The sequence below is a fragment of the Phyllobates terribilis genome, unplaced genomic scaffold (genome assembly GCF_046119375.1).
Source record: "Phyllobates terribilis strain yellow unplaced genomic scaffold, ASM4611937v1 Scaffold_2__4_contigs__length_985480577, whole genome shotgun sequence".
Taxonomy (NCBI): Eukaryota; Metazoa; Chordata; class Amphibia; order Anura; family Dendrobatidae; genus Phyllobates; species Phyllobates terribilis.
This window is the reverse complement of record NW_027362762.1, coordinates 208545300-208562020: the sequence shown is the minus strand read 5'-3', so window position 1 is coordinate 208562020 and position 16721 is coordinate 208545300. Positions and strand designations below refer to the sequence as shown.

The window sequence follows — 16721 nt, the reverse complement described above, 5'->3', positions numbered from 1 at the left end:
CTTACTGGACGCTCCTAGGGAGCCAGTTCTGGCGTCATCGGACCCAGTCGGGCCCCTGCTACGCGTGGATACCAATCACCAGGGTCCTAGGGGCCCCCGCAAGGCTGTGCTGGGTATCTCCCTTTCCGTATGCACTAGACTGTGTTGAAAGCTTGAGTGACATTCTCCCGGTTCGTGCGTTTCCAAAAATCTAGTTTGTTTATCACTGGGACGTATCATATTCCCATAACTGGGTGTTGAATTATAGTTTCTTACACAAAGGACCACATGGCTGGGCTGTAGCAACTTCACAGCTACTGGTGGGGGTTTGCTCACTCATGGCCTATCTGCCCCTTCCTTTGCAAGCTGCAGTGTAGAATTACACTGAACATGGAGATCTCTATAAAACCGGCCAAACAGGGCACAGTGATTGACATGGGATTATCTTCAATATTCTTCACAGGGGGTAATACACATGGAGCTTCCCAGGCTATTAATGTCAGCTCACAGCTGTATACTTAACCTTTACTGGATATTAAAATGGGGGACCCCCCAAAACGCAAAGACGTGGGGTCCCCCATATAATTGAGCAAACGGCAAAAGCTAAGCAGACAGCTGAGGGCTGATATTAATAAGCTAGGAAGAGGCCATGGGCATTGGCCGCTTCCCAGACTAAGAACATCAGCTCTCAGCCATCCCAGAAATGGAGCATCCATAAGATGCGCCAATTCTGGTGCTTAGCCTCCGCTCTGTGTATAACATATAATACCTGATGAAGGCGTCAACCCGACTTTGAAACATGTTGTATGAATGAATAATGATCCAGAGAACATACACCCTTGTCTTCACTCTGTGGCAGCGCCCGGGAATTACCGCTCTATTCTCTGTGTGCTTTGAATAGGTTTCTTCTCACCAGCGTGTGGGTCAGCGGTCGAAGCAGGAGCCTTTCATTCTTACAAGTACGGAGTTGTGCCAGGTCACAACCCAGGCAGGTGACCATATAAAATCCTTTGCTCGCTGTGTCTTCTATTGAGGATAACATATTTGGAGCCCATTTCTTTTTTTCCTTTGTCAAATTGATAGCGGCATCTAAATGGTTAATAGCAGGGACCAGAGCTCAGATCTGGCCACTGATATGTAAGGAGTCCTCAGAGAATGCGATAAGATGGTACTCATTAGGATATATCTTCTCATTACTGAACACAACATTAGTTATCTCCAGCTTCACCCCCCCTCCGTCAAGCTGACTGCTTTATAGTAGCGCACGGAGGCTGACTGCGAAGAACGGGAATACAAATAAACATTGAGGAGGATGAAGGTGAAGATAATCCCCGTTGTAGTAAGTGAGAAGAACATATTTCTCCAAATATCACAGCACTGCTCCTGGCCACCCATTTATGTGTGATCCAGCTCTTCTGTTAGTTGAAACAAAGGTCTCGGGAACTGTATACGTCTTCAGTCTGCAGTGCGTCCTGACACGACTAGGCTGGACTCAAGTTTGAAGTATAGCCCTGGCACCATGTTTATCACGATACTTTTCTTGTCCTGATGAAGTCTGTAGTACTTCAAAATGCGTTGACTTAAGAAAAACTGCGTGTACTTTCGGTCTGGAGTTGGATTTAGGATATGTGATACCAGCAGCGCAGATCATCTGCAAATTCTTCTCATCTGTGTTCTCTTCATATTGGCTATTGTGATGATTGAGCTGTTCTGCCCAAAGTATGAGCTCAGTAACCCGCTCCCACCAATGGTATGACAACACTACTGTGAGGTGGGACTAAATTAGATTATCGATACCGATAAAAATCAGAATTGTGAAGCAGGCAGATGGCAAACTAATTAAATTAATTTGACTAGATGCTCAACCCTAGTTACAACATATTAAAATTGCCTCCACCGGGGATAAACAAATCCATGGTGAGGATGGCTAGAAAATAACAGCTAGTTACAGATGATCATTGCCTTTAAGTAGATCTGTCAGTATAATAATTATATGAAACCCCCAGGTCAGAAAAGTTAATAGGACAAATAGCACTTGAAATATATACTACAGAGTCTTTTTTCCTGAATGGCACATTAATAAGGGTCACACCTGAGGTTGGCATATAAATAATAACCTGTTGACAACTAAGGTATCTCCATAATTTTCACAGATAGGACACAACCATTAAAGTCTATGATACTAATCACATCTGTTTTTGATCAGACTCATGGATCAGCATTAACATATACAGTGGGTACAGAAAGTATTCAGACCCCTTTATATTTTTCACTCTTTGTTTCATTGCAGCCATCTGGTAAATTCTAAAAAATTCATTTTTTTATCATTAAAGTACACTCTGCACCCCATCTTGACTGAAAAAAAAACAGAAATGTAGAAATGTTTGCAAATTAAAAAAGAAAAACTGAAATATCACATGGTCATAAGTTTTCAGACCCTTTGCTCAGACACTCATATTTAAGTCACATGCTGTCCATTTCCTTGTGATCCTCTTGAGATGGTTCTACTCCTTCATTGGAGTCCAGCTGTCTTTAATTAAACTGATTGGACTTGATTTTGAAAGGCAGACACCTGTCTATATAAGACCTCACTTCTCACAGTGCAAGTCAGACCAAATGAGAATCATGAGCTCAAAGGAACTGCCCAAGGACCTCAGAGACAGAATTGTGACAAGGCACAGATCTGGCCAAGGTTACAAAAGAAATTCTGCATTACTCAAGATTCCTAAGAGCACAGTGGCGTCCATAATCCTTAAATGGAAGAAGTTTGGGACCACAAGAAGTCTTCCTAGACCTGGCCGTCCAGCCAAACTGAGCAATCGTGGGAGATGAGCCTTGGTGAGAGAGGTAAAGAAGAACCCCAAGATCACTGTGGCTGAGCTCAAGAGATGCAGTAGGGAAATGGGAGAAAGTTCTACAAAGTCAACTATCACTGCAGCCCTTTATGGCAGAGTGGCCCGACGGAAGCCTCGCCTCAGTGCAAGACATATGAAAGCCCGCATAGAGTTTGCTCAAAAACACAGGAAGGACTCCCAGATTATGAGAAATAAGATTCTGTGGTCTGATGAGACGAAGATAGAACTTTTTGGTGATAATCCTCAGCGGTATGTGTGGAGAAAACCAGGCACTGCTCATAACCTGCCCAATACAATCCCAACAGTGAAACACGGTGGTGGCAGCATCATGCTATAGGGGTGTTTTTCAGCTGCAGGGACAGGACGACTGGTTGCAATTGAAGGAAACATGAATGCGGCCAAGTACAGAGATATCCTGGATGAAAACCTCTTCTAGAGTGCTTTGGACCTCAGACTTGGCCGAAGGTTCACCTTCCAACAAGACAATGACCCTAAGCACACAGCTAAAATAACAAAGGAGTGGCTTCAGAACAAATCTGTGACCATTCTCGACTGGCCCAGCCAGATCCCGGACCTAAACCCAGTTGAGCATCTCTGGAGAGACCTGAAAATGGCTGTACACCAATGTTCACCATCCAACGTGACGGAACTGGAGAGGAGTAGGTCAAAAGGTCCCATTTATCAAGGTATACCTTGATCTTGCCATGTGGACTGAAAGCAGGGGCTGGCGGATTCAATGAGATCTTAGTTGACTGTGAGCTGCGTGGAGCTGGGGTCACAGCGGCCGGCTGTCCAGGTACTATTGCCGCAAGTCAACACGAGGAGGTTTTAATGCAAAGGACATAAAAACGGAATTCAATTAATTTTCTGGTATTTCTATCAAAATGGTTGTTCTAATAATGACTTTGGGGTATTATACAGCCAGTGGGATGTTGTTATGCAATCAATTCATTATGTTAAATGTACTGAATAAAGTGCACCTTGTAACGATTTCTTTGCCCATTCATATTGATTATTTTTCCATTGATCAGTGTGTTAAAAGCCTAAATAAATGTAATAAAGTGATGCAACACAACAGGATAAGGGACAGTAATACTTTCAATAAGCAATGTGGTATCCGAAAAAGCAAATGGCAAGATTTTATATTCGCAACATGAAACAGACATTTGCAGAATACCACAACATTCTCTAGATGGTTACTTTCAGGAGACACATTAGATTTGCTTTGTGGCATGAAATGTTTCAATTATCTGAGCATCCACAATGCTCAGCAATGGAGGGTGAGTCAGAGGCATTGATGCCATGGGGCAGGCGAGCCACTCCGGCATCTGATCAGCAAGGTAAAACCAATGGGGGAGGACGGGAATATAATCCAATATAATCAACTACCATTAGGCATTAGGACTATTTCTGTCACCAGAAAAAAATGAAATGAGCAAGAAAGGGAGTGAAAATGTATGTATCAGTAGAAAATGTACGCTGTATAGCAGAAGGTTAGTGAGGGAACGTAAACCAAGTCTACACAACACAAATACCAAAGAACATGATCATAAAAACAGCACAAAGGATAGGTTTATTCCAGTTGTTTGTTCTCCAGAACGACTAAACTTCCAGCACCAACTGACAGCCATTCTTACATAGTTAGAAAACACAATCTAACAGCTTATTACCAATGTGTTTTTAAAACCATAAGTCATTAGAATGAATTATGTGAACTCCACATTATTATGAACGGTATAAGCATTTATCAGAAATCCATTCAGTTGAATAGTTCATTTAAAGGGAATCTGTCACCAGGTTTTTACCATTTAATCTGAGACGAGCATGATTTAGCGACAGAGACCCTGACTCCAGTGATGTGTCACTTACTGGGCTGCTTGCTTTGTGCTGATTATCTCCTGCTGATGAAACAGTGAATTTATCACTAGAGGACTAATAAACCTGCTGCCATGTAGCCTTCCATATTCATGAGCTCTGTATAGCCCCACCCCACAACACACCTCTGATTGGCAGCTTTCTGCCTATGCCAGTGTACACAGAAAGCTGCCAGTCAGTGTTGTGGGCGGGTTATATAGAGCTCAGCTTTCAGAGAACTGGTAGATCTGCAGCCGATAAAAGTGAATTTATCAAGACTGCAGCAAGCAGCCCAGTAAGTGACACATCGCTGGAATCAGGGTCTCTGCCCCACATCAAGCTGCTCTTAGATGGAGTAAAAAAAAAACCTGGTGTCAGATTCCCTTTAATGTGATAACTGTCAATAGTATGATCTGAATAACTTACAAAGACGACTTTTATAATACTTCACAGACGCTAAGCTAACACCACTGCTATTACTGAACATAAACCATATCTTCATTTTGTAATCTTATTTACATTAAAACATCATACATATCCTATAGGTGGAAGTACATAAATACACACAGGCATATCACAGTATAAAAAAAAAATCACCATCAGCATAGACTATTTCCAAGGGATTCATGTTCATGACCTTTTAGTAAGAAAAGGTTACTGATAAGCCGAATTGACAGATTTAAGTGGTAGGAATATCTTCAGGATTTTTACACTTCACACAACCTTTCAAGGCAGATCAAGTAAATAAAAGAAAGTCAAAAGAAGCAAAATCAGGGGCGCAACTATAGTGAATGTAGAGATTGCAGACGCATCCGACCCTGGAGCCATATGGAACGACAAGTCCTAATAGGGGCCCTGTAGGAGATTTTGCATTGAGGCCCAAGAGCTTCAAGTTCTGCCACTGGGCAAAATTACAAACTTGTTATATTTTTGAGACGGTTTTTATGGTGACATGCAGTTCCATCTTCTTTTGGATTTGTCAACAATTATTTTGCAAACCACTCTTGGATAAGTTAGGATTGTCGCCTATCATACGGATGGAATTTCTCATTTTTGCTTTGGGATAAGGTAGGTGCCCAAACGTGCATTGAGGAACACAGATGGACTTCAGGCCTTTCAGCAGCAGTCTGGCATTTCAGAGGTTCACTTTTCGCAATGGTCCCTGACAGATATTGGTTACTTTTTATTCTCAATCCCCGACCAGCAAATCCTTAAGCTTCCAATAACAAACTACACAAAGTTTAATTGAGACTCATTTACAAACAGAAAGGAGCTTTTCTATGAGTCTCTCTGACCACGTTCATCATTTCTTCCAGGTTTTAGATTACAATTAAATCTTATTGCATTACCTGGGTTATTCAACTATGTAAGTACATTTATCAGTTAAATATTATGACATTTCTGATGGAAATTGTATTTCAATTTGTCTCGAATTTTAAGATATTTGCAGAAAATGGACATATTCTTGTTAACTGAAATCAAACAGAAATTTAACCCACACAACTGATATTCTGCTACAACTCTAACCTTCCTAAGCAGCACCTGTAAGCTAAAAATCCAGGGATTCAAGGATGATACATTTTATAAGCAGATACTTAAAGGGGTAGTCCAGTACCTAAAACATTCTTTTAAAATACCTATCTTTACTCTCTAACCACTTTTGTAACTAGCTTTATTATACAATGCCCTCCACTTATGCCTATCTAGCTAATCCCGAAATGTGTTTGTTACTTCACTTCCTGTGATGTATTATTGGAGAGGAGTCTCAAACGAGATGTCACAGGAGGCTGGGGCTGCACTCGCTTCCCTGTAGAGTATATTGCCCCTCCTAAAACAGGACGTCATCAGGAGGCGGTGATGCAGTTACTTACTACAGTTTCTTGCACCGATGCCCGCTGAAGATATCCTAGTTCAACAGCGTGGATAGAAGCAGTGGGAGAGGCGAGTACAGCATCAGCACTCTACTTCTATCTCCGCCGCTGTATCTTCTAACTGTGAAGCAAGATTTCATCAGGAGGTAAGGATAGAAAAAATATCAATATTTAAGGTAATATCAAAAGGTCATATTTATTTATATTCTTCATCTGGTTCCTTTGATAGTATATTTGCACGTCTTGCATCCTTAGACCTTTTCTATATTGGTGCTCCTTTTGTCTTTATATACTTTACACTTTTATATTTTGCCCTTATCTATTATTGTATATTTTGGAGGTGGGGTACTTACATGTCCTTGATGTGGAACTGTGGTGTGTTTTGCGAAAACAAATTTTTCTATGTTTTGCTTTTTAATTGCTTTTATTGTAATTGTGCGTTTGTTTACTTGGATTAATAAAATTATATTTTTATTCAGAGTATGCAGAGTAGCACGTATGGATATTGGTGCTATTTTTTACCAAGAAAACACTCCTTGTTTTATATTGTCTCCTCTCCTTTTTTGGTTACAGCACACTGCCATTTTCACTTTTGGGCAGTGCAGGTCTATCTTTATCCGATAGAAGTGAGTGTCATCAGCGCCCACTCCACAGCTTCTAGCACAACCCTCAAACAAATTGGGATCAGAGGGCAGTGCTGATGTCACTCATACTGCTTCTATTTCTGCCTCCTGAAGACATCTTGCTTAACAGGAAGGAATATGTGGAAGCGAAGATAGAAGTACAGTACAGTGCCAGCGCTGCACTCGCCTTTCCCACTGCTTCTATCAGCGCAGTAGAACCAGAACATCTTCAGCGATGCATGAAATCGTAGTAAGTAACTGCAGCGCAGCCCCCTGATGGCGTCCTGTTCCAGGAGGGGTGATAGACGCTGCAGGGAATTGAGTGCAGTCCCAGCCTCCTGTGATGTCCTGTTTGAGACTCAAATTAAATCAGGGATAGGGAACTTTTTTTTCTGCCAAGGGCCATTTGGATATTTAAACCATCTTTCGGGGGCCATAAAAACTGCGCAAACTCCACCCACAAAGTAAGTCTTGACGCTGGGACTGGTGTCAGGATGTAATCTTTCATCGCACGTGCCTCAGCATTTAGTAGCTAACACTGCATGCATGTGCTCATAGAGCAAGAAATTAAATGGCTGGTAGCCATAAAAACACAGCTGCTGGGCCAAGCACTTTAATCCCCAGGAATCTGCCTGGGGGCCGGAGAACAGGTCATCGCGGGCCTAAGGTTCGCCATTCATGTTTTACATAAAACGTCACAGGAAGTAAAGTAAAAAAAAAATAACATTTATGGATTAGCAGTATAAGAAGTGTGGGGTATTTTATAATAAACAGTTAATTACAGAAGTGGTTAGGGTGTAAAAATATATATTTACAAAGGACATTTTAGGTATCTGACACCCCTTTAATAACAACCTATCAATATAGGAATGATAAAAAAATTGTGCTCCCGTATTCCTATCATTTCTCTAACAGCAATTTTCTCACATGCTCATTAATAAACTGGGATATGAAAAAGACCGTTCTCCTCCCAGACCAAAAGATAAAAATGCGTCAAAAAGCAGCAAACTGCATAAAGTCTGCCACATCTGACAGCAGGAAGAAATGAATGGAATACACACCCTTCACAAAAGTGCTGCTTACCTATTCCAGATGCATCTTCTACCATGGGATTGATTTCGACCATTGTGGCATCGTACTTCATGAATAGATTATACAAGTTGATCATGCACTGGGCGGCCTCATCCACAAGATTCTCCGGAAAGCCCATTTTCTGTGCAAGCTAACATTTAAAAAAAAAAAACAATAAAAATAAATAAATCGCAGTCTGATGAATCAGCTAAATTTCCCTGGAAAATATACTCTATCTACTATTGTTTTAATGTATATGGCTCACAGATGGAACGTACATAATCAAGGACCACCCATACAGACTTCTGGTAGAAGCACAACGGATTGTTTTAATACATTTTCTTCAGAGGTTTTACACTAATAACACAACCAAATATTTAATGACTTGTATAAGATGTAACTTTTTCTCTTGTGTAAAATTACTTTAATAATCCAGCAAACTGCAGGTAAGCATAAATGTAAGAGGAAAAGCTAATTACGTGCATTTTCTCATGGATATTGAATCCCATCTTAAATGAAAATGTATCGTCCATATATTTTTTAATAACCAAAACCAGATTATTATATACTTTTTTCTCATAATAGTATTTTTTTTAATTCATGGTTTGGGGACAATCTTGCCAGAGATTCTCTTAACAGCAATCTGAGATGTGCTTTACAACAGCAAGATGGACGACAGGAACCACGCTGGAGAGGTCTATTGACCTCTATTAGAGTGGGGCATGTATGCTCTGTGATCTGTGCAGAGGTCATTGTGCAGTGAGGAGGAGGAGGTGAGCTGTGATCATCACCAATTGGGAATCCTGAACCTTCTATTGCCTATATGCAGGTGAAACCATTCCGGAATGTGAGGAGATGACTGCTGAGAAGTTAAAGGGGTTATTCCCTTTCAATTAAATGTTTTCCTCTGGTTGCAGTTTGCTATAAAAACAAAAACAGCCCAGGCGACGTCCGTGCTGCAGTCAATACCAGACACTTGGAATAGCGATGAGACTTGCCAATCGACCCAGGGATGTTGGGTACAGGGCAGTTTTTTTTTTTCATAGCAAACAGCCTCTTGAGAAATTAAACTGAAAGGGAACAATCCCTTTAATCGCTACAGTACTGGAAGTGTTACTTTATAGTGAGAAATTTCAAGATTTTGTTTTAAAATAGGTATTGACATGGAAAATAAAACATCAAAAATTCTTGAGAAAAAAATATTTAAACTTGAATAAACATTATTAACCTGCAGATATGGGGTTAATCTGCAGGGGGAAATTAACTTTATTCCTCCTGGAAGTGTTCGGCTTTCAGTCATAGTTGTGGTGCCGGCGCGGCTTAAGTCACCACTCAGCGTATAGAGACCATGCCCCCGACACTGACTGACAGCTCGCTCATCATTACTGCCGGCAGTTAGTCATTGCCGGGGGTGTGACACAAACTATACTGATGTAAACCCTAAATCAAAAGTTCAATGTAAACCATAAATGATTTTCTAAACCAAGTAAGAACAGAGGTTTTTCATCTGCCCAGCTTAGCAATTTCATGCTTCAATAAAAGGTCAGCACTTTATTTGGTATTGAGCGCCTCTATTTTTTCTTACCTGGATTAGAACATAGTTCTCACTATGAGCTGAGCACCACTACCTGTGTTTCCTTTTCTACCTGCCTTGGGAAGTGTATTTAGATCCAAGGATGGTTGGTTCCCGCTTTGTCCTACTAAGTAGCTGTTATCTGGAGTTTGCCAGTGCCGCTGAGCATTACTCTTTATCACAATAAATCATTTTATGATGGCACATTTCCTTTAAAGTACCTATCTCCATTCTGGGGTTGCCCTTTTAATTTAATACAAGAGTGGGCAGCCCTAAACAAGTAATTTTTCTGAATATAAATTATGGTCAAAATAGTGCTGAAGGGTCCCTAATAATCCCCAAAAGAGCCAGGCTGTCTAGCAAAAGTCAGGCCGAAAACCTCTGTGTAGTAAGACCTCGGCATGCTCCCACACTGAACGCACAATATCTCGCGGCCCCTCCCACACTGAACGCACAATATCTCGTGGCCCCTCCCACACTGAACGCACAATATCTCGTGGCCCCTCCCACACTGAACGCACAATATCTCGTGGCCCCTCCCACATTGAACGCACAATATCTCGCGGCCCCTCCCACACTGAAAGCACAATATCTCGCGGCCCCTCCCACACTGAACGCACACTATCTCGCGGCCCCTCCCACACTGAACGCACAATATCTCGCGGCCCCTCCCACACTGAACGCACAATATCTCGCGGCCCCTCCCACACTGAAAGCACAATATCTCGTGGCCCCTCCCACACTGAACGCACAATATCTCGTGGCCCCTCCCACATTGAACGCACAATATCTCGTGGCCTCTCCCACACTGAAAGCACAATATCTCGTGGCCTCTCCCACACAAAAAGCACAATATCTCGTGGCCCCTCCCACACTGAAATGACAATATCTTGTGGCCCCTCCCACACTGAAAGCACAATATCTCGTGGCCCATCCCACACTAAGGCACGAGATATTCTGCTTTCATCATGAGATCTTGCTCTTTGTACTAACCCGCATCCTTTATTATGCGGTTACCACTTTAATAATGTTACCATTCAGTGACCACTTAATAAACAAGGCAGCAGCGCTGGGTTAGTACACAGAGAGAGATCTAGCAATAGCATCACTGTGAGAGAGTTGTCCACAGAGTCCTCTAATGATATTCCCCCATGGCTCTCTTTTTCCATTTATTTCCACTCCATCGGTCCTCCAGTAGCTCTAATGCAAGCATAGGCTTAGGTGCACCTAATCACCTTATCTAATAAAAACATCTGCTTGCCAGTTTGTAGATTAACTTTCCCAAAGATCCCACTGATACCAGTTGCATTTGCACCTAATGACCCTGTCTAATACAAGAAAAGAATATACACCTATGATCTTGTATATAAAAATACATTCCCCAGATACTCTGACTGCATCCTCATTACCCTGACAGCAATGGATGGTAGCACAGTATGCCTGCAGGGGTGAGTGTGATCATACTCTGAAGAACCTTATGTACCAACAATAAAATGTGGACTTTGAGTTTGTAAACAGAAATTAATATTGGTCAACTATCGAGTCACAATCACTACACTCAAAACTATCAATACTGACTTCATCCACAGAAATAACATTTTCCCATGTTGATATCTACGAAACACATACAAGATCAGAGGGGGAGAGGTAGCCTGCAGCATTAAGGAGAAGCAGTGTGCTGCTTCTGTTTTTCTGTTTTAGCAGATAAGAAAAGGATAGCCCATTCAATTCTTTGAAGCTAAATGCACAAAGGGGCAGAAGAAGATAAAAAAAATTAAAAAAAAAACACAAACATGCAAGAAAATTGATGATGGGCACGTATTTTAAACAATAATCAGGCAGATATTATGCTTGGTAAAAAAATATTGGCATTGTGGGTCCACAAACGTAGTAATGTTTTATGCTCTGCCTGCAATAGGGCAGAGAAAAGTGTGTTTGTACAAGCCGATCATGTCCCTGCGCAAGACACGTCATCCACATCTTTCAAAGACGAAGGACAGCGATTACCAGAGGAGAGGAGGGACAGACACCGCAGCAATGACGCCAATGGGACCGGACCATCTAGACTTGCATATAGAGCAGGAGCAATTCAAAATGTTTTTGGGAGGTATAAAAAGGAGTCAGGGGATAATATACAACTTTGTGGAATGCAGCACAGGCACCGATTAAGATTGCGGTATTTGTTCACATACGAAAAAAATGATTTTATATTTTAAAAAGGGAACCTGTCACCATTTACCCTAGCAGCTTGTTCCTTCTGGATGCCTTGTACAATATCAATTGGCTCTTTTACAATAGCATCAGGATTTTCAGCAGCAACATCTTCAATGTTAACTCCACCTTGTGAGCTTCCAATCAACACGGGACCCTAAAAGAAAAAAAGAAAAACATTACAAGGAATAGCAAGAAATGTAAAAAATACAGCAAAAAAAAAAGTATCTGAATCAGCAAAATTCAGATTTCTGTTATATGTTGGCGCACATGACCTTATAGTAGGTAGGCCTCTGGGATCGGAGAAAGTTCATGTTGGGCTACCCATTTAAAGTATGGTCCATCCTTGATTACAATTGCCTCTTCCAATTAACCAAATGATCAATGAGATCCCAATAGATTGGATTTCTAAGGCTAGATGTGAACCAGTAGCTGGAGTGGTATAAAACACATAATTAGACTTTGAATAGGTGACTTCTAGAGTGATGGATTGTGCTCTAGTAGTGAGCACTTTTTGCCAGGATGCATTGTGCCACTGATGAAGGAGAAATAATAGCCTGGCACTTTGGCACAGTTTGCACTCTATCCCATAAATTTAGCCGAGTTGAACCTTAAAGGGGTTGTTCACTACTCAGACAACCCTTTCTTAATCCCTATGTTTTATCCCCAGTAAAATAACACTTATACTCACCTCCAGAGCCATTCCAGCAGTGTCAGCACTTGCTCTCTTGGGCTCACGTGACGTTATGTCATGCAATCCCAGCAGCCAATCAACGCCAACTTCACTCTCAACTCCTTCGGACAAATTAAGACAACCGGAGGACGTGAGAGAGATGCTGCTGCCCTCTCGCTTCACCCAGATTTATGTGATTTGTTCGCAGCAGAGCAGAGTGAAGCCGGCGCTGATTGGCCCCAAGGAACACATGACAATAACACGTGAGCCCCAGGAGAGTGTCGACACCACTGGAATGGCCCTGGAGGGGAGGATAAGTGTTATTATTTTACTGGTTGGGGGGGGGCGCAACACAGGGATTCAGAAGGGGTTGTCCGAGTATTGGACAACCCCTTTATGCTACGGTATACATTCTGGAGAACTGCGACATACAATAACACAGTTAAATGTGATTAGATCATTTTGATCAATGTGTGCATTAAAACTATGCAGACACACGCACACACACCTTATCCATTTACTTCAGCAACCGTTTATATAATTCAATAAAACATTCCACAAAACCCAATTACATTGTTGGTTCACAAAGTGCCCTGAATTTTAAGATAGAAAAACATAGCCCGAAACCTAGCATGAGGCAAGTTAGGTCAAGCAGCCTATAAAGACGCTGTCCGTTGCACGCAGTTACACATGAAAGCTAGGTGTGCATGACACTGACAGGACAGATCATACTTCAGGATAAACCGCATTAGTTGAGGTTATGTGGAATACTGCTGCCACCTTGTGCTTCAGTATGGTAGCAGCACATGGGACATTTTTATGGTTACCCTTCTATTAAAGTAAGAAAAAAACACAATGGTCACTGAAATAATTACTTTTGTCAGTTTCAAGTTATCAACTTAAATTTGCAGAAAATCAACTAATGAAAATCAGACATTGCTTTTGAATTGTGGTTCAGCAGAAGAGTAACAAAAAATAGAAATAAATAATGAAAACCCCCTGGACAAAAATTATAGGACGCCTAGAAAAGATTCAAAATAATGTGACCACCATAGGGACATGTTAAGCTAAGGTGTGTCTTGTAATTAACATCACAGATGTCTACAAATTTGTAATCAGTCAGTCTGCCTGTTTACAGGGAGAAAAGTAGTCACTGTGCTGTTTGGTATTACGGTGTGTATCACACTGAACATGGACCAAAGAAAGCTAAGGTGAGAGTTGTCTCAAGAGAATACAAAGACAATTCTAGACAAAAATGTTAAAGGCAAAGGATATAAGACCATCTTCAAACAGCTTAATATTCCTGTTACTACAAGCGCACATAGTATTCAGAACTTTAAGGTCTATGCAACTGTAGCCAACCTTCGCGGGAAGCGGACACATTAAGAAAATTGATGACATGTTTAAGAGACGGATAATAAGAAGAACTAAAGAGATTTGAGGTGATCTCCAAGGTAAAGGTACATCAGTGTCAGATCACACCATCTGCCGCTGTCTTGGCCAAAGTGGACTTCATAAAAGACTACTGAGGTGGAAACCCCTGTTGAAAGCAAATCATAAAAAAGTGAGACTTGAATTTGACAAAATGCATACTGACAAGCTATAAAGCTTCTGGAGAATGTCCTTTGGACAGATGAGACAAAACTGGAGTTTTTTGGCAAGTCACTTCAGCTCTATATTCACAGACACAAAAATGAAGCATAGAAAGAAAAGAACATTGTACCTACTGTGAAACATGGAGGAGGCTCAATTATGTTTTGAGGCTGATTTGCTGCATCTGGCACAGGGTATCGTGAATCTGTGCAAGGTACAATGACATCTCAAGACTATCAAGTCATTCTGGAGTCAAATGTGCTGCCCAATGTCAGAAACTATGGTCTGAATGGCAGGTCATGGGTCCTCCAAAAGAATAATGATCCAAAACACAGCTAAAAACATCCAAGAATGGCTAAGAGCAAAGCATTGAACTATTCTGAAGTGGCTTCCATGAGCCCTGATCCATGATCTAAATCTTATTGAAAATCTGAGGAAGGAGCTGAAATTGGCAGTCTGGAGAAAGCATCCTTCACACATGAGACAGCTGGAGCAGTTTGCTCACAAGGAGTGGGCCAAAACACCTGTGGACGGGTGCATTAGTCTCATTAAAGACGCAGTCAGACGGCTGTATAACACTACCTAGTGCTATCCGATGTTCTATGCGATACCACTCGGCCTAATGTTATACTATGGGGCAGTGCAGATTTGCAATTTTTTTTCTCAAGCCGTGTCGGCATGCTGCGGGTGCATACAATGATCTACACTGCTCAAAAAAATAAAGGGAACACTTAAACAACACAATGTAACTCCAAGTCAATAACACTTCTGTGAAATCCACCTGTCCAGTTATGAAGCAACACTGATTGTGAATCAATTTCTCCTGCTGTTGTGCAAATGGAACAGACAACAGGTAGAAATGATCGGCAATTAGCAAGCTACCCCCTATAAAGGAGTGGTTCTGCAGGTGGCGACCACAGACCATTTCTCTGTTCTCATCCTTTTTGGCTGTTGTTTTGGTCAGTTTTTCATTTTGCCATTGCTCTCACCCCTAGAGGTACAGTAGCATGAGGCGGTGTCTACAGTACAACCCACAGAAGTGGCTCAGGTAGTGCAGTTCATCCAGGATGGCACATCAGTACGAGCTGTGGCAAGAAGGGGAGCTGTGTCTGTCAGTACAGTGTCCAGAGCATGGAGCAGATACCAGGAGACGTGGAGGGAGCCATAGGAGGGCAACAACCCAGCAGCAGGACCGTTACCTCCGCCTTTGTGCAAGGAGGAACAGGAGGAGCACTGCCAGAGCCCTGCAAAATGACCTCCAGCAGGCCACAAATGTGCATGTGTCTGCACAAACGGTTAGAAACCGACTCCATGAGGGTGGTATGAGGGCCCGACGTCCACAGATGGGGGTTGTGCTCACAGCCCAACACTGTGCAGGATGCTTGGCATTTACCACAGAACACCAGGATTGGCAAAGTCGCCACTGGCGCCCTGTGCTCTTCACAGATGAAAGCAGGTTCACATTGAGCTCATGTGACAGAGTCTGGAGATGCCGTGGAGAGCGACCTGCTGCCTGCAACATCCTTCAGCATGACCGGTTTGGCAGTGGGTCAGTAATGGTGTGGGGTGGCATTTATTTGGAGGGCCCCACAGCCCTCCATGTGCTCGCCAGAGGTAGCCTGACTGCCATTAGGTACCGAGATGAGATCTTCAGACCCCTTGTGAGACCATATGCTGGTGCGGTTGGCCCTGGGTTCCTCCTAATGCAGGACAATGCCAGAGGTAGCCTGACTGTCATTAGGTACCGAGATGAGATCCTCAGACCCCTTGTGAGACCATATGCTGGTGCGGTTGGCCCTGGGTTCCTCCTAATGCAGGACAATGCTAGACCTCATGTGGCTGGAGTGTGTCAGCAGTTCCTGCAAGATGAAGGCATTGAAGCTATGGACTGGCCCGCCCGTTACCCAGACCTGAATCCGATTGAGCACATCTGGGACATCATGTCTCGCTCCATCCACCAACGACACATTGCACCACAGACTGTCCAGGAGTTGGCGGATGCTTTAGTCCAGGTCTGGGAGGAGATCCCACAGGAGACCATCTGCAACCTCATCAGGAGCATGCCCAGGCGTTGTAGGGAGGTCATACAGGCATGTGGAGGCCACACACAATACTGAGCCTTATTTTGACTTGTTTTAAGGACATTACATCAAAGTTGGATCAGCCTGTAGTGTGTTTTTCCAATTTAATTTTGGGGGTGACTCCAAATACAGGCCTCCATTGGTTAATAAATTTGATTTCCATTGGTGATTTTTGTGTGATTTTGTTGTCAGCACATTCAACTTTGTACAGAACAAAGTATTCAATGAGAATATTTCATTCATTCAGATCTAGGATGTGTTATTTGAGTGTTCCCTTTATTTTTTTAAGCAGTGTATATAGATCTATAGGTACATTTGAAACATCAGACTGCACTCG

At 42.3% G+C, this 16721-nt stretch overlaps 1 protein-coding gene across 1 annotated transcript in view; it reads right to left on the bottom strand.

Annotated features, from left to right (window-relative positions):
* Positions 1 to 16721, bottom strand: part of SUCLA2 (succinate-CoA ligase ADP-forming subunit beta) — a 97844-nt gene that overhangs the window by 32954 nt on the left and 48169 nt on the right. Inside the window, exons 5-6 of the mRNA XM_073663835.1 lie at positions 12066 to 12194; positions 8266 to 8404 (exon numbers count right to left, since the gene is read on the bottom strand). Coding sequence (XP_073519936.1) covers positions 8266 to 8404; positions 12066 to 12194 — 268 coding nt within the window. The remainder of the gene's footprint in view (positions 1 to 8265; positions 8405 to 12065; positions 12195 to 16721) is intronic.